The following is a 21,001-nucleotide window of genomic DNA, read 5'->3' as shown; positions in this document are numbered from 1 at the left end:
TAGGATGGAGAGGGTAACTTAAAGAATTAATAAGAAAAGTTGTTGGAAAAAAGATGGACTCGTTTTAAATTAAAGTAACTAGATATATCCTCTGCATACAGTGGAGATGAAGCCTAAAAAAAAAAAAAAAAAGGAAAAACTACTTACCGTTTATGTGCTGTTATGACCCTGTGGGTCATTTGTGAGTGTGTATGTGGGTTTTTTTTCTCTCTCTTTGCTGCAGTGTCTCCTCCTCTGGTGTGTGTGTGTCTCTTTTCCCTCTCTCTCTCCAACAGGGATGGAGCCTGATGATGGCTGCTGCAGCGCGATTGGTCAGGGGGTGGATCCCCAGTCTATTTGAACCGGCAGCGTGCACTCCCCCGGCCTCTCTCCAGCATTTCCACCACAAAGACACCAGCAGGATGTGTAGATGGTTTGAATTAGTAACTTCTGAGTGTGAAAATCTAAGTGTGTACCTTTGAATTAAGACCAAGTTCTGAACTTTAGTAAACATTGTAAATAGTTGTAAATAGTTAGGGCAGTGAAGTAGGGGGAAGAAGCCTTTTGTTTTGCACCCGTTTTCTCCTGTGTTTTATGTCAGGAGTTTAGGTTACAACTTTGTCATTTGTTTTCCTTTTGTTTGTTAGGAAAGTGTAGGGCGATTTCAGTTTGTTCTGTTTGTTATGTTGGCCTGTTCTTCCCCTGAAGATAAATAAAACTGCACATGGTTTGAAGTTGGTTTATCCAGTTGCTGGCCTTCTTTGGAGTGGGAAGCCTGGAGGGAGCGCATCTGTTATGCCAAGGGTTCCCCTAAACCGGGGCATAACAGTGCGCATTTATATTACTGTTGTATTTGTTGTAATTGCGTGTGTATTTTTTGCTGGGTAATGTTATTTATTTATTTATTTATTTATTTTTTGGCTTACTGTTGGGGTATTTGTGTATATGTATTTTAAGTTATGAAAGGTTATGTTTTGTCTGTGCCACACGGGTGAACAAAAAACTAAATATTGTGTCAAGTTATTTAAATAACAGGATGTGTATTGTAGGAATGTCGTATACTGTACTGACACAATAAAGTATAAAAAAAAGTTTCCTTTTTTTCAGTTGTTTTTCATGTACCGTTGAAGTTTGAAGACTTTTCTAAAAGTCTTTGACAGATTTGTTTAACAACGATTTCCAAACTTGTTTTTCTGCTTTCGAAGATGAAACTTGACTCCAAATCAAAGTTTGAGTCACAAACAGTATCACGACATGTTATCAGCCACCAAAACCTCTGCTGGTCAAACTGAAGACTTGTTGGTGGTAATAAAGTTGTTTGAATGAAGTGGACGTCTGCTAACGAGGTCCACGTCCCTCAGGTTGTCTCTGGTGTTGAGGGAAACCTGTGCTGCTCTCGCTGTGGTCGCTTGTCTTGGATTTTGAAGGTTGCTGTCACCTTCCTCATGTCTTAATACATCAACAAACAGTTCAAGTGTTATCAGCCATCAGGAATTAGTTTGTGCTCGCTCTTGGTTCTTGGTTCAGCTCGATGTTGTTGAGTAAAATGAACCATGAAAACACAACATGAAGTGAAACAATCAAGATGATATCTGATATTTTAACGGTTATCGGTCTCCTTGATTTCTAATAATCTGTATCAGCCCTGAAAAAACCGTATCGGTGGACCTCTAGTCCTGATCTGAGAGACACAACAAACACTCACAGCAACATTCAACTTTGACTGGAACAAGATCCAGAATTGAAATCAACACACGGCTGAAGGTTCAAGTCAACGGCGTTTCCACAGTTTAATGATCACAGCTTCCATCTTTAAAGGACTGGAAGTGGAAGAAGTTCACAAAGTAAATGAGGGATCTTTTCAATCATTTTCAACAAAGTTCATTGATCAATTTATTCCAATAACCTGAAAGACTGATGTGACTGAGATCCTGCACAGACTCAAATGATCTGTTCAGCAGTGTTTGTCTAACAGGAGGAGACTCTCCCTCCTACAGAGGACACAGAGACACTGAGGAACCAGACCTGGACCTGGACCAGAACCTGAACCCAAAGCCAGGATAAAGAGGTTCAGTGAATGTGGTGTTGAAGGTGTGGAGGTGGATCAGTGAGTCAGACGAGACACTGTAGAAGGACAGAGTGCCAGCAGGACAGTCCACATACACTCCTACTCTGTGAGAGACAGAGGAGGAGGAGGAGGAGGAGGAGGAGGAGGAGAAGATGAATGTTATTCTGTTATTGTGACAGACAAAGTAATCACCATCATCGGAGCAGTAAAGTCTCCAGGACTGATCATTCCCTCCAAACAAACACTCTCTCCTGTCTCCTTTCCTTCTGATTCTTCTGTAACTCACTGATACATAAACCTGTCCTCTCCACTCGACCTCCCAGTAACAGCGACCAGTCAGACCAGTTCCACACAGCAGCTGAGGCCAGCAGTCAAACCTGTCTGGATGATCAGGATATGACTGATCCTCCTTCACATACATCATCATCCTGTTGTTGTCAGACAGTTTGATGTTTCTGTTCACTGTGTTTGTGTCCAGTTTGAGTTCACAGGAATCTGATGGAGAGAAGAAGAAGAAAACAGCTGCAGTTATTGATGCATCATCTGTTGATTGATGGACAGTTTGATGATGACATCAGAGATGTGAATGAGTGATGTCACAGTTTGAAGATGGCTGAATGTGCTCTGCTTTGTTTTCATCAGTCAAATTAAAGACACACTTACACTTCCTCAGACCTGGTGTCAACCATCGGACTCCAGCAGGCTCCACCCTGAAAGGAGGAGGGGGGTCAGAGCAGCACGTCCTCTTTCAGCATGCAAACATGGACGTTACATCACTCTCATACACACAAACACAACATGTTGATCCGGCCTGCTTCTCCCTGCTGCCCCTAAACCTCTTCAGCTCTGCTCAGACACTGACAGCGACACTGATTCTCTCTCATCATTAAATCTGCCTTCATCAGCTCATTTCCTCATTTCAATCTGTTGCTGACTTCTATTCTAAGCTGCTTCACTCATTGATCGCTCTCTTGCTCTCCCACCTGTGATGATCAATAATCAGTCTGACTTTGTCTTCACTGAACAAACCAACAGAGCTTTAATCATTGATTATTGGACACGGTTCTCCTCGTCATGTCCCATATGTGACCATGCTTCATGTGTTCATTAGAAGTGTGAATACTGTCAATAAATTCAATATCTGAGACAAGTCATCATGACTCTGCTGTGTGGAAATCTTTTCATGTCAAATTTCCTGAAGATCACCAGAACAAGAAGAGCCACTTGATGTCTGCTCATGGAAATATTTACAAGCCATGTTTGCTGTGAAGACCATGTTCAGTCCAATTGTTCTCCACTGATGAAGGAACAGTCCAACATTTTGAGAAAAACACTTGAATGAAGCATCTCAAAAATCCTGCTCTGTCCTGTGGTTGTCAGGTTCCAGCAGTTTGAACTAAATAGAACTGCTTTGGACTGGAAGCTTGTTTTTATGTCTTTGGAGGACAAAAAGGACATTTGTCAAACTGACAGACAGTTCTTTTTCCATGCAGAGATCTGTCCAAACTGCATCAATTATGACCAACAGGTCATTATCATGTTTGTTCCTGGAGATGTTCTCCTTGAGACCTCCGACACAAATATGTCCTTTTCATGTTCAACCAGTGTTTATGTTGTGATCAAAGGACAAAGGTTTCCTACATGTGTGATTGTTCATGTCTCACTCACATCCACCATCAACCAAAAAGACAGACAACATGTTTCCAGCTCTTCCTCCTCTTTCACACTGACTGACTGTGGCTGCAGCAGCCTCTTCATACCTGAGAGTGTCCAGTCTGCAGTGAGGATCCTCCAGTCCAGCAGACAGCAGCTTCACTCCTGAGTCTCCTGGATGATTGTAGCTCAGGTCCAGCTCTCTCAGATGGGAGGGGTTGGATCTCAGAGCTGAGGCCAGAGAAGCACAGCCTTCCTCTGTGATCAGACAGCCTGACAGCCTGAAAACACACACAACAACACACGGAAGATCATCTGAGGGTCCTGCTGTGTCCGTCAAATCATTGCTCTCAAAATGCAGAGATCTGATAGGCTGAGCAGCATCACATGGGAGAATTTACAGCACATAATAATTCTCAACAGTTTCTGTGTTTTAGGTCAACGACTTCACACTCGACACTTCACTTCCTGAGGTCCTCAGCGACACCTTTGTGGTCGTTAATCATGACTGAATCAGGAATAAAGTGATATCCACTCGTCACATAACAACAACACATAAATGAGGATTTCCATCTCAGCCAGACTTCATTAATGAAAGGAACATTGAAAGAAAACATCTGCCAATCAATGCATGTATGTGTCAAACGTGTGGACTTCTGAGGTTAAAAAAAGACATCAATGCTTTCACAGCAAACAGTAACATGATCTGACCTGAGAGTTTCCAGTGCACAGTGTGGACTCTCCAGTCCAGCAGACAGCAGTTTCACTCCTGAATCCTGCAGGTGGTTGTGACTCAGGTCCAGCTCTCTCAGACTGGAGGACTGAGATCTGAGGACTGAGGACAGAACTTCACAGCTTCTCTCTGAGAGGTTAGAGCCACTCAGTCTGAAGAGACACAGGAAGGAAGGAAACAGTAAGTTCGATATCAGAGTATTTATTGATGAAGAAACTTGACTATCTCTGTACTTACAGAGCTTTGTTGGAGGCTTTGACCACTGGCAGCAGCCTCAGAAGAGCCTCCTCTGAAGCAGAGAATTTCTTCAGGTCAAACACGTCCAGACCTTTTTGTGATGAGAGTAAGATGAAGACCAGAGCTGACCACTGAGCAGGAGACAGTTCATCTGTGGAGAGACTTCCTGAACTCAAGGACTGCTGGATCTGATCCACCAGAGAACGATCATTCAGTTCATTCAGACAGTGGAACAGATTGATGCTTTTCTCTGCAGAGGGAGTCTCTTCAATCTTCCTCTTGATGTACTCGACTGTTGCCTGACTGGTTTTTGAGCCACTTCCTGTCTGTGTCAGCAGACCTCGTAGGAGAATCTGATTGGTCTGCAGTGAAAGTCCCAGGAGGAATCGGAGGAACAGGTCCAGGTGTCCATTTGGACTCTGTAAGGCCTTGTCCACTGCACTCTGGTAGAGATGTGTTAGTTCAGGTTCTCTGTCTTTGAAGACTTTTGTCAACCGGACAAGTTTAGACCCTGCACGTTCATGGGAGGTTCTTTGTTCTTCTGACAGCAGATTGACTCCAGACTTGATGAAGGTCAGATGGATATGAAGAGCAGCCAGAAACTCCTGAACACTCAGATGGACAAAGCAAAACACCTTGTCCTGGTACAGTCCTCTCTCCTCTTTGAAGATCTGTGTGAACACTCCTGAGTATACTGAGGCTGCTCTGATATCGATGCCACACTCTGTCAGGTCTGATTCGTAGAAGATCAGGTTTCCTTTCTGCAGCTGCTCAAAAGCCAGTTTTCCCAGAGACTCAATCATCTTCCTGCTCTCTGGAGTCCACTGAGGATCTGACTCAGCTCCTCTATCATACTTCATGTTCTTCACTTTGGACTGAACCACCAGGAAGTGGATGTACATCTGAGTCAGGGTCTTGGGCAGCTCTCCGTCCTCTCTGGTCTTCATCACATCCTCCAGAACTGTAGCAGTGAGCCAGCAGAAGACCGGGATGTGGCACATGATGTGGAGGCTTCATGATGTCTTGATGTGGGAGATGATTCTGCTGGCCTGCTCCTTGTCTCTGAACCTCTTCCTGAAGTACTCCTCCTTCTGTTCATCAGTGAACCCTCTGACCTCTGTCACCATGTCAACACACTCAGGGGGGATCTGATTGGCTGCTGCAGGTCGTGTGGTTATCCAGAGGTGAGCAGAGGGAAGCAGGTTCCTCCTGATGAGGTTTGTCAGCAGCACATCCACTGAGGTGGACTTTGTAACATCAGTCAGGATCTCATTGTTGTGGAAATCCAGAGGAAGTCGACACTCATCCAGACCGTCAAGGATGAACAAAACCCTGAACTCTTCAAACCTGCAGATTCCTGCTTCTTTGGTTTCAGGAAAGAAGTGATGAACAAGTTCCACCAAGCTGAACTCTTTCTCTTTCAGCACATTCAGCTCTCTGAAAGTGAATGGAAACATGAACTGTATGTCCTGGTGGGCTTTTTCTTCAGCCCAGTCCAGAGTGAACTTCTGTGTTAAGACCGTCTTCCCAATGCCAGCCACTCCCTTTGTCATCACTGTTCTGATTGGTTCATCTCGTCCAGGTGGTTTAAAGATGTCTTCTTGTCTGATTGTGGTTTCTGGTCCATGTGGTTTCCTGGATGCTGTTTCAATCTGTCTGACCTCATGTTCATCATTGACCTGTCCAGTACCTCCCTCTGTGATGAAGAGCTCTGTGTAGATCTGATTCAGAAGGGTCCACTTTCCTGATTTAGCGATCCCCTCAAACACACACTGGAACTTCTCCTTCAGGTTAGATTTAAGTTGACCCCGACAAACTGGAGCAAAAAGTTCTGAATGAAGACACAACAAATAAATCAATAAGTGATTTGATAAAGTTCAGAAGAGATTTTAATGTCCTTGTCTGAACATATTTTGGTCCATCTGTTGAGACCTCAGTGAATGTTCCACTGATCCAGCAGTTAAACCTTTAGAGAAATCCTCTTACTGCTCTGCAGACGCTCAGCCAGCTCCTCCTCCTTCATTCTCCTCAGGAAGTGCTGTGTGATCTTCAGAAATGCCTCTCTGCTGCTCCTCCTCTGCTCTGCATCCTCACCGTCCAACACCTCCTCATCCTCCTCCTGACTCTCTAAGCATTCTGGGTCATTTGGACTCAGAACCGTCTTGATCTTCTTCAGCTCGTTCCTCACAAAAGAGACAATGTTCTCCTCCAGCAGCTGGAACAGAAGATGATATGAATGACACAAACTGAAATCATGGAAGCAAACATCAGATCCATGTTGGACAGACTGACAGTCCACTGGTCTAAAAAGTGCAGCGTGGAGATGATCGTGAACAGATTAGATGTGAAAGCAGCTGTTGTACAAGTACAGACCATAAATATGGAGTCCAGGTGGGTTTGATGCTGCTGGGCAGACTGACCACTAGGAACCTCTGAGCTCTCCTGGTGGACTCTGTGGAGGAATCATGAAGAATTAGGTCACATCTCGTCCGTCCACACAGAGACAAACACAAGTTGAAGGTCCTTTGAGCTGAAGTGTTGATTCCAACATTGAATCAGATGGTTTCCACTGACATTAAAGTGTTGCTCGTACTGCTGATCCCACTGTGAATCAACAGTCCAGTCTGCATTTCTGTGCAGCTTTCACTTTACCGTGTTGGTTCACCAGCTTGTCTGGTTGAGTCCCTCCAGTTCTCATTGACCCCTATAATACTGTGGACAGCATCACACAGCTCACACAAGCTAATTGGATGCTACCTGTCCAGCACAAATTGCCATTCAGTCACAATAAAGTGAGTGAAACATGAGAAAAGCAAAGAGAGAAGCAGAGAATACTGGATCAAAGCAAAGCTGAGGGTCATTTCACATCCAGCTGTGTTTCTGGAACGTTCTTCTCTGGACTACATGAAGGAAACAGGTGCAGCTGTTGCTCATAGAAGTTGTTCTGGCCCTTTCTTTTATTCATGGACATGACTGAAAACCACAACATGTTGATTTGATGGAGGAACTCAGTGGAATCAGGGTTAGCCTTCGTTAGCATCTGTTAGCCTCAATCAAGTCACTGTTTTATACTCATGCAGTCATCAGTCTGAATGTATGTGGAGGAAATGTTCAACTGGAGTCAAGAGTTGAAGACTGGTTATACTGGGCAGCTTCCACATGTGAGGATACAAACGAATGAGAAGAAGAACCATGCTGAAAATAAACAAACAGGTTTAAAAAACTTCTCTGGATAAATAACAGTTCAAACAAGAATCTGTAAGATTTTAATGTTATTAACAGTTTACCTCTTTGCAGCAGACGGTCGCTCTCCTTTGAAATCAGTGACGTGACCCATCGACCATTCACTCTTCAAGGACACACAGCTGGGTTCAGGTCCAGCTCCAGGTCCAGGTCCAGGTCCAGTAGAGGCTGGTCTCCCATAGATCCTGTCAGACACAGAGGAATACCACCAGGGATGCAAATTGACTTTTTCTTCTTCAGACTCAGAAGCTGCTGGAGAAACTAGCAGCTATCAACAAGAAAAGGATCAACACACCAAAGTTCAATCAAACATGAAGCTGAATGATTTCAGTCTGTGGATCATTGCTTCATTTGTCCATCCAATCTTGGACCAAAGCAGGACTCAACGGAGTGATTTCTGAGCAGATTTTACTGTGATTGACAGACAACAAACTAAACTGTGGAGTCCATCAGCACCGACTCTGTTGGTCCGTTTTCTAACATTTGTGTCAAGAGACTCAGCACAAATATCCTGACTGTTATTTAGAGACGATGGTCGCTGAAGCATTTTAGTCCAACATTCAAAGAGGAAGTTTGATGGTAAAGAGACTTTGGAAGGTCCCCACTGGATTTGTGCTGAAGCCTCATATTATCCTCAGCTTTCAGTGTCCACATGTGGACATGTCAGTGCTGTTTAGGGACAGACTGGACAAATGTCCTTTGACACTAATCTAGCTCTAACCTTCATCATCATTCTAGGACAACATGAACATTAGAAGGACAACTGGTCAGACTGGATTTAATGAGGACAATCATCAGCAGTGGACAACATGAGGAGGACATATGGACATTTCAGGTCAAATTGTCCAACATGAGTTTAATACTGAGAACAACTTACTGTCTGTCAGAGACATGTTGCTGTTTAAAATTAATGAAGTCATCCATTGACTGGTCACTCCTGAAGGACACACAGCTGGGTCCAGGTCCAGGTCCAGCAGAGTCTGGTGGGTCCTGCTGCTCTGGCCTTCAACACAACACACACAGAGCTTTGAGTGTGAATAATGATGGTGGAGAGATTCGAGTGCTCTGACATGGAGACGAGTCCTGGACAGTCAGAGATCCTGGTCTCACCTCTGAGCTTCGGTCTGGCCGTCATCGTCCCCACACAGACTGGTTTTAGAGGGACGGACTCCCTCCTCTCTGTCCTCACACCGATTCATGCTGCTGAACTCACGTCAGCTCACACACACTTTGATCTGGAGAGGAAACACAAATCATTCATGTGCACATCAGCTGAAATCATCCTTTCATGGTTTCTCCTGTCCAAATATCAGCTGCTCCTCCTCTGATTGGCTGTTATCTCGTCTTTCATATCACTGTCAGCTGAGTGCAGTCAGACAGTAGTGTGAGGCCGAGCTGCTGTACTTCTATCAGTCCACTAGATGGCGACATGAAGCCGCAGTGAAGTGAACACACACTTGATGCCTGGACGACCGTTGACATCCACTGACACACACTGACTGAATCTGACAGGAAGCTTCAGTTTGTGGAATAGTCAGTAAATTCAACATGACTGAAAGTTTCTTTACGCCTAAATGATCCTCGATCATCGATAAGTGAAGGAAATGATATTCAGATTCTCGGGTAGCGCCGTACGAGCAGCAGCCTGTTACAGCAGCTCTCTAGTTTCTCTTCTCTTTTTCTGTTTTCTTGTGCGTCTTTTTTATTCCATTTTAGTTCTGCGTGTTTGTAAATCTCTGGTGCATCAGAAACATCAAACACGGTCACTCTGGTGCTACTTTTTCATCACTTTTGAGAACTCGTGCAACTGTCTCCGCGTCTGTGGGTCCATGAGACAATGGCTCCCATTGTTTACAGTAGGGATCAGCTGCTGGCCCTGTGTAACACAGCTGTGTGGCCGGAGGAGCGACCTGATGTCCCCCGTGAGTTAAGGAGGAGGATACGAGGGTGCTGCGCTGGGATCAAACGTCGCGACAGGAGGAGAGCTTATAGACCGACTCTCCCGTCCGTCATCATGGGGAACGTAAGATCTCTACCCAATAAGATGGACGAGCTAGCGGCGTTGACCCAGCATTATCAGGAATTCCGGCGGTGCAGTATGCTATTGTTTAGTGAGACATGGCTGGGAACGCAGCACACAGACATGACTGTAGCGCTGGAGGGATTCTCACTCATACGGGCAGACTGGACAGAGAGGAGTGGCAAGAGGAAAGGAGGAGGGCTGGCAGTGTTTGTGAATGATAGATGGTGTAACTCCAGACACATCACTATCAAAGAGCAGCACTGCTGCCTGGACATTGAACTATTGGCTGTTAGTTTGTGGCCATACTATCTACCGCGGGAGTTCTTGCATGTCATAGTGGTGGCTGTGCATATTCCTCCCTCTGCAAACGCCGATGCAGCCTGTGACATCATCAACTCCGTTGTAGGGGAATTACCTCTAAATTAATGTTGCATTCGTTAATAAGAGCAGGGCACCAACCTTCCTCAGCTAAGAAGGATTTTGTATGTCGTGTCTTGTAATGCTGATGTAGTGAACGAATGAACCAACAGTAGATCAGTCTGATAATCTAAGGCGTAAACTCTTAGTACAGGGATTGCTTATATCCAGCTCAAAAGGACACCGTCTGACAACGACTTGTATGCAAAAGATTATTTATTAAACACAATAATGAAATGAATATGAATCATGGATAATGCGGTAGATTATATGGATGATGTAGATTAACACAAACACTGCACAGAGGAACTTATGGCGAGAGAATGGTAAAATGAGTTTGACGATAGTGAGAAGTAGGTTTTTAAAGGGGAAGGGGGGGATGCGAATATGAAGTTAATTTGTTGAATGAATGATTTAGAGAATTTAAACAAATTGACAATATCTCACCCTCACGGACCAACTCTTATTCAAAACCGCTTAAGTATGCCTACTTTGTCAGCGACGCTCCTGTAGATGTCTGCTCCGAACTGACATGAATAGGCTCCGCATCGTCGTCCGTCACTCTGATCTGCACAGTGGTCTGCCGGACGAATCAAGCGAACCACTGTTGAGAGCTGGTGTTGGACGAGGAACGGCTTCCGATGGTTCTTTAACCCGGATCAGCGGGTCAGCAGCAGGCTACAGGTCTTCGGTGCGGTCAGTTAGTTGTTGGCCGTTTGGCAAGGCTTTTGATTACTAATAATAAGATTGAGAAACTCTTCGATGGCCGGTCAAAAATGTCTTCAAAATTATTATTTCGTGACAAGACTTTAACAACAAAAATCAGGAATTATGCGGCTTGGCGTGACGAGCAAAAATTAAAGTTTCACGAAGAAGATTAGAAAAGTGCGTTTACCGCAGAATTAAATCAAGCTACTCTCTACGGTTGTGAGCAGCAACAAAAGACTGAGAAAACGACGGAGCGAAAAATACTGGAAAAACTAAAGACAAAGAACTTAAAGAAACTCCGCGGAAGACAGAGAAGAAAGATCAAGGCACGAACTTACAGGGAAAACTCAGGAACAAACTAGTACACATAACAGAACCGAACTTAACACAAACTAAGACAGAACTAGACTAAAGAAAAAAAAAACTGAAGTCCGCTGTGCGCGACTAACTTTATCATTGCATCGTGTCTAACCAATAGGACGTCACACATGTAGGATGGTTCGCAGACGTGCAACGTGATTTCATTTCCCAGAGTGAGAATTAATTAATGACTCATACGAGGGCTCATCTGCTTCTCACTATGGTCAATCGAATATATTTTAAATGATCAATTTTCAATGACATTTCAACATTGTTCACAGCATGCGTCAGACGCCTTGGATGAATAACGACAACATTCAACGATAAACATGATACATTTCCTAATACTCATCCTAATAAACATGATGACTAAGGGTATAACTACTTTAATATGATGAAGAAATAAAGAAGGGCAGACTATATTTGCCGAAATGATTATCGCTATTATGGTTACTTATTAATAAATGTCTCCCGCTAAGCACATTCAACCTAACCCCTATGAACCTCTAGATGGCAGTATGGTTACATGGTAGAAACTCAGAGAAAACCTTTGAAATAGTTCAATTCACAGTTTTGTCATCCTGTAAGCTAGAAACACCAGAAAAGCATTGTTATTGTACAGATCATGAGCTATGAGCTATGAGCTAGCAATGTAATAACATCCATAGTTAAATCCAACATAGAGAATTGGTTATTTTGGTAGGTTAAGAAAAAGGCACACAGACATACAGCACAGTTTGCTTCAGGAATGTCTAATTTACAACCCATCAGCATTATCTGGTTTGTAGATTCCTTTGAGACATGGCATTTGTCCATCCAGGCAGTTTTATTGTCCTTAACTCCCATGGGCTATCAAGAAAGAGTTAGCACCTCCATGGGAACATCTTGAACAGATGTAAATTAGAAGTAAAAGTGTTATCAGTGACTCTTGTTGCCCTGAAAGAGTGTGAGAAGTTGTCTCTAAACCAGACATCCTGTCTCTCCCCGGGTTCACACCTTTCTGTGAACCTTCCAGATGGTCTATAACTCTTAAAAGTCTGATTGTTTTATCATTCCACTTCTCCTGAGGAATGCAAAGAGGTGAGAAGAGGGTCAGTTACAGATTGGTTCTGCTACACCGTGATCAGCAGGCTGCAGACTCAGAAACCACAGGCCCTCTTACTGATCTCTGGGGATTTTAATCATGCCTCTCTGTCCTCCACTCTGCCCAAATTCATCCAGTATGTCACATGTACCACCAGAGACAATAAAACACTGGAATTATTCTATGCCAACACCAAGGAGGCATATGAATCATTACCCCTCCCCCCTCTGGGAAGAGCTGATCACAACCTGGTTCATCTCCTGCCTGTATACAAGTCCCTTGTTAACGGGCAACCAGCTGTGTCCCGCACAGTGAAGAGGTGGTCTGACAAGGCTGAAGAGGCTCTGAAGGACTGCTTTGATACAACAGTGTGGGATTTATTCAGTGACTCTCATGAGGAGGACATTGACAGCCTGACAGACAGCATCACGGACTACATGAACGTCTGTGTGGAGAACACTGCACCCACCAGGACTGTACGTTGTCACTCCAACAACAAACCCTGGATCATCCTGACATCAAGGCTCTCTTAAAGGAGAAGAAGAGGGCCTTCAAGTCAGGAAACAAAGAGGAGCTGAAAACTGTTCAGAGGGAGCTAAGAAGGAATATCGGGGGGGGGGGGGGGGGGGGGGGGGGGGCAGATACAGAAAGAGAATGGAGGAACAGCTGCAGGAGAACAACACCAGGGGAGTCTGGGGAGGCCTGAAATCCATCTCAGGTCACCAGGAGCCAAACTCCCAGGCGGCTGGGGATCCAAAGTGGGCAGATGAGCTGAACACCTACTTCTGTAGGTTTGAAGAAACATCTGCTCCTCCCCCAACTGCACCAGCACTGCAGCAGCCCTCTTTTGATCTGCCAGCACCCTGCCCGAGTACCCCACTGACCCCCCCCCCCCCCACACACACACACAGTATGCAGCTCACCGCAATCAACGCCACTCCCCACTGCTCCTCCCAGCCCCCCATCCACTTCACAAGACACTCAGACCCCCTGCTCCAACTTGTCCCTCCTCTCCAGGTGAGGAATCAGCTCAGGAGGTTAAAGACCAGGAAGGCTGCAGGACCGGATGGCCTCAGTCCCAGGCTCCTCAGATCCTGCTCTGATCAGCTGAGCGGGATCATTGGACATCTGTTCAACCTGAACCTGAGACTGGGAAAGGTGCCACGCCTCTGGAAGACGTCCTGTGTGGTACCTGTGCCAAAGACCCCACATCCCAAGGACCCTAGCTGCTTCAGGCTGGAGGCCCTAACGTCAGACCTCATGAAGGACCAGGGGCCTCATTTATAAAACTTGCTTACGCACAAAACGGGGCTTGAAAGTTGCGTACGCAACTTCCTACGCAAAGGTTGTGATTTATAAAAATAAACTTAGCGTGAGAATGTGCGCACCGGTACGCCAACTTTGATGCTTGCGTACGAACATTTTGGAGACGGGGAAACTGGCGGTGCAGATGGTGAGGTGGTGAATTGAAGCCAGATTGATCTCATACATTTAATGTCATCACATATCAGACTTATAGACCCGCGTAATCATAAACACCCAAGTGTGCAGTGTTATAGATGTGTTCCTTTAATGAGCCGTTAGGCCTACTACTGTATGCACAATGTTCATATATCATACTTCCATCTTCAAATGATACAGAGCGGTGGATGGCACTGATGGATTAGTAGTAATTCTGACAAGGTGTGTAACAATCATTCAATTTGCTGAGTAAGCATATAAATAGTGCGGTGACACTCGTGCGTAATGCTGCACAATGGATGCGCTGGCACTGCTGGAAGATCACGCAAATGGTAGGATCAGGATGGAGAGAAGTTTTAGGAACCACAGAGATTTCCTGCCCCATGATGATGACTGGCTAATAAGCCGATTTAGATTCCCTAGAGCGGTGCTCTTGGATCTATGTGCTGAACTGGGCCCAGTGTTAGATAGACCCACCCGCCGGAACCGCGCCATCCCGGCGCATATCCAGGTGCTGACCACTCTGGGGTTTCTGGCGACTGGCTCCTTTCAGTGGGAATTAGCCGACAGGTAAGTGTCTGATATGATTAATATTATATAATGTTACATTGTCTGTCTAAAGCCCCTTTTGGGTAAGATATAATTCAGTTAAATTGTGTCCTTAGGTCTGGGATATTTGCAGCAATGTCCGGTTTCCCAAATATATTGCTGTAAGGGCTCAGAGTGAAAATGAATTTGCTTATGTGAATCGAAAAAATGTGCATTCACTCAATGTACAAATTATTTGTACCTCGGACATGATCTTGACGAATGTAGTGGCACGGTGGCCTGGGTCAGCACATGACTCATTCATCCTGACGCACAGTAGTGTAGGGATCTGTAATTTCTGCCACAGATCGCTCTGTGGCTCTGGAACTATTCACTGCGGTGACGACGTGCCGCCACTCATTTTTTTTTTTTTTTTTTTTTTTTTTTTTATTGTATTCGTGATGCCACGACTGTGACCACCAAACAAAATATCCTTTCTGGCCTCCACCTCACCCACAAGCACCTCGATTTCAGTCTCCGTAAAATTTCTTTTTCTTTTCTCTGCCATGATCGAACGTAAAATGCCATTGATCAGCAGGCGTATTTATATGCAAAGCCATTCATGAGGTACTTTGCATTGACCATTCATGGTAAAATGTGGGTGTGTCGGAGGCGGGATGTGAGGTGAATCCACCTGCGCAATCTTCCAGGTGGAGTGTGATTTATAAAGGGAAAATTGCGTGCAGGTGTGAGTACGCACGTTTTATAAATCCGAATATTTTTTGGCGTACGCCATTTTCAGCTTTTGGGCGTACGCACACTTTTAGTATGGATTCTACGCAATGTTTTATAAATGAGGCCCCTGGAGCGGCTGGTCCTTGCCCACCTGCGCCCCCTGGTGAGCTCGCCCATGGACCCGCTGCAGTTCGCGTATCAGCCTGGCATCGAAGTGGACGATGCCCTCATCTTCCTCCTCCATCGAGCTCTATCTCACCTGGAATCGCCTGGGAGCTCTGTTCGGGTCCTTTTCCTGGACCTTAGCACTGCTTTTAACACCATCAGGCCAGCCATCCTGAGAAACAAGCTGGAGCTTTTGGGTGTGGACCAACACCTCACATGCTGGATAGTGGACTACCTTTCCAACCGCCCACAGTATGTGAGGACACGGGACTGTGTGTCAGGGACTGTCCTCTGCAGTGTGGGGGCCCCCCAGGGAACAGTGCTGGCACCGTTCCTCTTCACCCTCTATACAGCTGACTTTTCCCACCTGTCACCCACCTGCCATGTGCAGAAGTTCTCTGATGACTCTGCCATTGTCGGCTTCATCACAGATGGGGACGACAGGTCATACAGAGGACTCATTCAGGATTTTGTGGACTGGTGCCAGCAGAGCAACCTCCTGATTAAAGTGGGTAAAACCAAGGAGCTGGTTGTGCACTTTTGTTGGCGCCAGTACTCTTCACCATCACCAGTGAACATCCAGGGAAGGGACATTGAGATGGTGACATTGGGGGGGGGGGGGGGGGGGGAGGAGGATGACAGCCAAGCTGTCCTCCATGACAGACAATGACTCCCACCCCCTCCAACACACACTCACTGCACTGAGGAGCTCCATCAGTGACAGGGTACTACATCCAAAGTGTGTGAAAGAGCGGTATCACAGGTCATTCCTCCCTGCAGCTGTCATACTGTACAATAAAAACTGCTCCAAGTAATCAGTGCAATAGTCTGTGCAATAAAACATGTACATAACAGTCTGTAAATACTATTTACAATTTCTCACAATTTTTCACAATTTCGTTCTTTTTATTTTCATTTAAAATTCTCACTCTGTTGTATATATACTGATGTTGTTTCTAATTTGCATGCACTTCTTATATTAATCTGCTCTACTGATGCTGCTTGTGATGGCTGTGGTCTCGGGTCAGTTTTGCTCTCCCTATGTCTGATACTGCATTCTGTTCTCTCATTTTCACGCAGCAGGAGGGAGCGGGAGAGAGGCGGACCGATCTCCTCGGACCAGACTCAGGATCCACACCTGCACCTCATCAGCCATTAACGCAGCTACTTAAGCCACCTCATGCGCCACTCCTGTGCCGGACTATTCTCCTGGTTCCATGCTGCACAAGCTCTCCTGTGTGATCGCTCGTCTCTCATCTCGCTCCTCCTGTGTGCCTGTGATAATCACTGTAGTCTTTTTTGCAGTCGCCTGTAGTTAGTTGTTTGACGGTCTCCCGGTTGTCCGGTGAATTTTCGTTATATTGTTTTGGTACTTTTGCTCTTTTGATTTTTTTTTTCTCTTTTTTCCCGTTTTCACGGTGATTTTCAGTTTTTCTTGCTGATTAGCGTTTGTGCCTGGTTCAGGTGATTTTTTGTTACATCTTTTGTAAATAAATCTTGGTTCATTACGCCTCTGCTCCTGGGTCCTGGCCTTCCTTCCTCTCGCCGTGACAGAATAGTCCGACCAAAAATGGACCCAGCAGAGACCGAGAACCTGAAAAGGGCCCTCTCCTCCCAAGGAGCACTCGTCGTGATGAGCCTACTGACCAGTCAAGCCGCAGCTTGGTCTCTAGCCATCTCAAGTGAACACTCAGACATAACCACGAACTACACTCTCTTCTCAGACGAAATTAAAAGAGTTTTTGATCACCCCGTGAGGGGCAGACAAGCCGTGAGTCAACTGCTCGATCTACGGCAGGGAACTCAGTCTCACAATATACCATCACGTTCCGCATTCTAGCAGCAGAAAGTGGGTGGGGGGACCCAGCCCTACAGGCAATTTTTGTAAAAGGGTTGTCGGGGGAAATTAAGGACGAGCTGGCTGTCCGGGAGGAGAGCTCCTCTCTGAACAGCCTCATTGAATTAGCCATCTGCTTAGACAACCGCATAAGGGAAAGACGCAGCGAGAGATCAGATAGATCCCGACGGCAACGACCAGTCGTTTTCCAACCCACCTCTGTTGCACCTGCGCCCTCTGCCCGAGGAGATGACCACCAGACATCTGAAGCCCTACCCGGCCCGACTGAAGAGCCCATGCAGCTGGGACAAGCCCGTCTCTCCCCGGCTGAGCGACAGCGACGGGTTCAGGACAAGCTGTGCATCTACTGCGGTCGAGACGGTCACTTCCTGAGACACTGCCTGGAGCTGCCAAAAGACCAGACCTCATCCTCCTCGGCCCGGATCCAGGTATCAGGTAAGATACACGGGCCCCAACAAACTCTCCCGGTTCAAGTTTTGGTGGACTCCGGCGCTGACGATAATTTTATAGACATTGACTTTGTTAAAGTTAATAATCTTCCCATGCACACACTGAACGAGGTGCTAGCCATCGACGGGAAATTGCTGGAAATGGTAACACACAGAACAGCGCCTCTTAAGTTAATCCTCTCAAGCAATCACCATGAGTATATAGAACTGTTTGTTATATCGTCTCCACTCACCTCTGTTATTCTGGGTATCCCCTGGCTGAAGCAACACAACCCGCACATAGACTGGGCCACTGCCACCATCCGCGACTGGAGTACACACTGCCACGCGCATTGCCTAAAGTCAGCGGTTTCAACTAGACCCGCTGGCCCAGTCCACTCTCCGGAGGTAATAGACTTAACCAACGTACCACGTGAGTATCATGATCTCAAGGAGGTGTTCAGTAAAGACTCTGCTTGTTCTCTTCCACCACACCGTCCTTACGACTGCGCCATAGACTTGCTCCCCGGAGCGTCTTTTCCCACAGCGAGGCTGTATAATCTCTCCAGGCCTGAGAGAGAGGCCATGGAGAGCTACATAAATGACTTCATGGCTGCTGGGCTTATCAGACCATCCTCCTCACCGCTCGGGGCGGGGTTCTTCTTCGTGGAAAAGAAGGACAAGACACTCCACCCCTGCATAGACTACACCGGTCTAAATGAAATTACGGTAAAAAACAAGTACCCTCTTCCACTTATAGACTCTGCCTTCGGTCCCCTACATCAAGCCACGATCTTCACCAAGCTAGATCTACGCAACGCTTATCACCTGGTGCGGATACGGGAAGGCGATGAGTGGAAGACAGCTTTTAATACACATCTCGGACACTTCGAGTACCTAGTCATGCCCTTCAGCTTAACTAACGTCCCCGCAGTCTTTCAATCGATGGTTAATGATGTTTTACGTGACTTGCTGAACAGGGTGGTATTTGTCTATTTGGACGATATCCTCATTTTTTCTCGCACTCTTGAAGAACATGTCGGGCATGTAAGAGATGTGTTGCATAGACTGATGGAAAACAGGTTATTCGTAAAAGCCGAAAAATGTGATTTCCATGCCACATCCGTAAGTTTTCTGGGCTATATTGTGGAGAAGGGACAACTCCAGGCTGACCCAGCCAAGGTGGAGGCGGTCCGAGAGTGGCCTGTCCCCTCCACCTGTAAACTTACAAAGATTCCTGGGGTTCGCTAATTTCTACCGTAGGTTTATCCGGGACTACAGCCGCGTAGCAGCCCCCCTCTCCCAGCTTACGTCCAGTAAAGTTCCCTTCACCTGGTCACCCGAAGCCAGTGCAGCTTTCGAAAAACTAAAGAAATTGTTTACTAATGCACCTGTTCTCATCCACCCAGATCCAGAGCTGCAGTTTGTGGTCGAGGTTGATGCCTCAGATTCCGGGGTGGGGGCTGTCCTCTCCCAACGCCTGCCTGCGGACAACAAGCTGCACCCCTGCGCCTTCTCCCGACGGCTCGCCCCGGTGGAAAGGAATTATGATGTCGGTAATCGGGAGCTGCTGGCTGTGGTGCTAGCTCTACAGGAGTGGCGTCACTGGCTGGAGGGGGCAGTCCACCCTTTCGTGGTATGGACTGATCACAAAAACCTGGCCTACCTCCGCTCGGCTCGCCGTTTGAACTCACGTCAGGCGCGATGGGCGCTGTTTCTAGCAAGACTCAATTTCACTCTCACATACCGCCCGGGTTCCCGGAACATCAAACCGGATGCTCTCTCTCTCCCCTGTTCGCGCAGGGGAAGGAGGAGGGAGACCCGGAGATGATCCTCCATCCCAAGTGCGTCGTGGGGGCGGTCCACTGGCAGGTGGAGCAGGAGGTCCGTGACACCCAGCAGGGTCATCCGACACTGGACGAGTGTCCCCCAGACCGGCTGTTCATTCCCCCATCCGCTAGGTCGGCGGTGCTGACATGGGGACACGCATCCCGGATAGCCTGTCACCCGGGGGTCCACAGGACGCTCGCGCTAATCAGACAACGTTTCTGGTGGCCCTCCCTGGCCGCTGATGTCCGAGCCTTTGTCGCCGCCTGTCCCGACTGTGCTCGCAGCAAGCCCACTCACCAAGCTCCGGCTGGCCTCCTACAACCGCTGCCCATCCCTTCACACCCGTGGTCGCACATAGTGGTGGATTTTGTCACTGGTCTCCCTCCGTCTGAAGGTAATGACACGATCCTAACCATTATTGACCATTTCTCCAAAGCAGTGCACTTTGTCCCCCTCCCTAAACTCCCCACCGCTTTGGAGACCGCCAACCTGTTGATCCAACACGTTTTCCGGCTACACGGCATACCACGTGACATTGTCTCAGACCGGGGTCCGCAGTTCACTTCACAAGTCTGGAGGGCCTTCTGCCGAGCCCTGGGAGCCTCTTCCAACCTCTCCTCCAGTTACCACCCACAATCCAACAGTCAGACGGAGCGGGCAAATCAAGACCTGGAATCCGCACTACGCTGTGTAGCCTCCCGCTTACCGGCCTCCTGGTCCTCCCACCTCCCCTGGGTCGAGTACGTCCACAACTCCCTGATCAGCTTGGCTACGGGCATGTTCCCCTTCATGGTGATGATGGGCTACCAACCTCCACTATTTCCAAGCCAAAAGTCTGAAGCATCAGTCCCCTCAGTCCAAGCTCAGCTCCGCCGGATCCTGGTTCCATGCTGCACAAGCTCTCCTGTGTGATCGCTCGTCTCTCGTCTCGCTTCTCCTGTGTGCCTGTGATAATCACTGTAGTCTTTTTTGCAGTCGCCTTTAGTTAGTTGTTTGACGGTCTCCCGGTTGTCCGGTGAATTTTCGTTATATTGTTTTGGTACTTTTGCTCTTTTGATTTTTTTTTTCTCTTTTTTCCCATTTTCTCGGTGATTTTCAGTTTTTCTCACTGATTAGCGTTTGTGCCTGGTTCAGGTGATTTTTTGTTATATCTTTTGTAAATAAATCTTGGTTCATTACGCCTCTGCTCCTGGGTCCTGGCCTTCCTTCCTCTCGCCGTGACACTGGTTGTAATGCTGTTTTGCTGGACAAATAAAGGAATATTGAATTGAATTGAAAGTCAAATATTTACACAGGAGAAATATAAAATAGCAGAAATATTCAAATAAAGTACAAGTACTTCCAGACTGTGCTTCTTCATAACATTACTTAAGTAAACTAGTTACTTTCCACCACTGAGAGATCCTTTCAAAATAAAAGCCTGTCTCAATCAAGCCCTCTCAGGTCATATTAAAAGAGGAATCTTTGATTTGATTCTTGATCACATTGAAG

At 46.6% G+C, this 21,001-nt stretch overlaps 1 protein-coding gene across 1 annotated transcript in view; it reads right to left on the bottom strand.

The window, feature by feature from the left end:
• Positions 1-1,919: 1,919 nt before the first annotated feature.
• The window catches only part of LOC143315904 (NLR family CARD domain-containing protein 3-like), an 84,266-nt gene continuing 65,184 nt past the window's right edge, over positions 1,920-21,001 (bottom strand). The window contains 10 exon segments of the mRNA XM_076723470.1: positions 1,920-2,542; positions 2,711-2,757; positions 3,808-3,981; positions 4,412-4,585; positions 4,671-6,501; positions 6,657-6,885; positions 7,044-7,122; positions 7,958-8,098; positions 8,791-8,916; positions 9,024-9,148. Coding sequence (XP_076579585.1) covers positions 1,971-2,542; positions 2,711-2,757; positions 3,808-3,981; positions 4,412-4,585; positions 4,671-6,501; positions 6,657-6,885; positions 7,044-7,122; positions 7,958-8,098; positions 8,791-8,916; positions 9,024-9,112 — 3,462 coding nt within the window. The 5' untranslated portion in view covers positions 9,113-9,148 and the 3' untranslated portion in view covers positions 1,920-1,970.

This window comes from Chaetodon auriga, chromosome 23 (assembly GCF_051107435.1).
Source record: "Chaetodon auriga isolate fChaAug3 chromosome 23, fChaAug3.hap1, whole genome shotgun sequence".
NCBI classification, from domain to species: domain Eukaryota; kingdom Metazoa; phylum Chordata; class Actinopteri; order Chaetodontiformes; family Chaetodontidae; genus Chaetodon; species Chaetodon auriga.
Note: the sequence above shows the minus strand (reverse complement) of the source record. Positions and strands in the feature narration are given on the sequence as shown.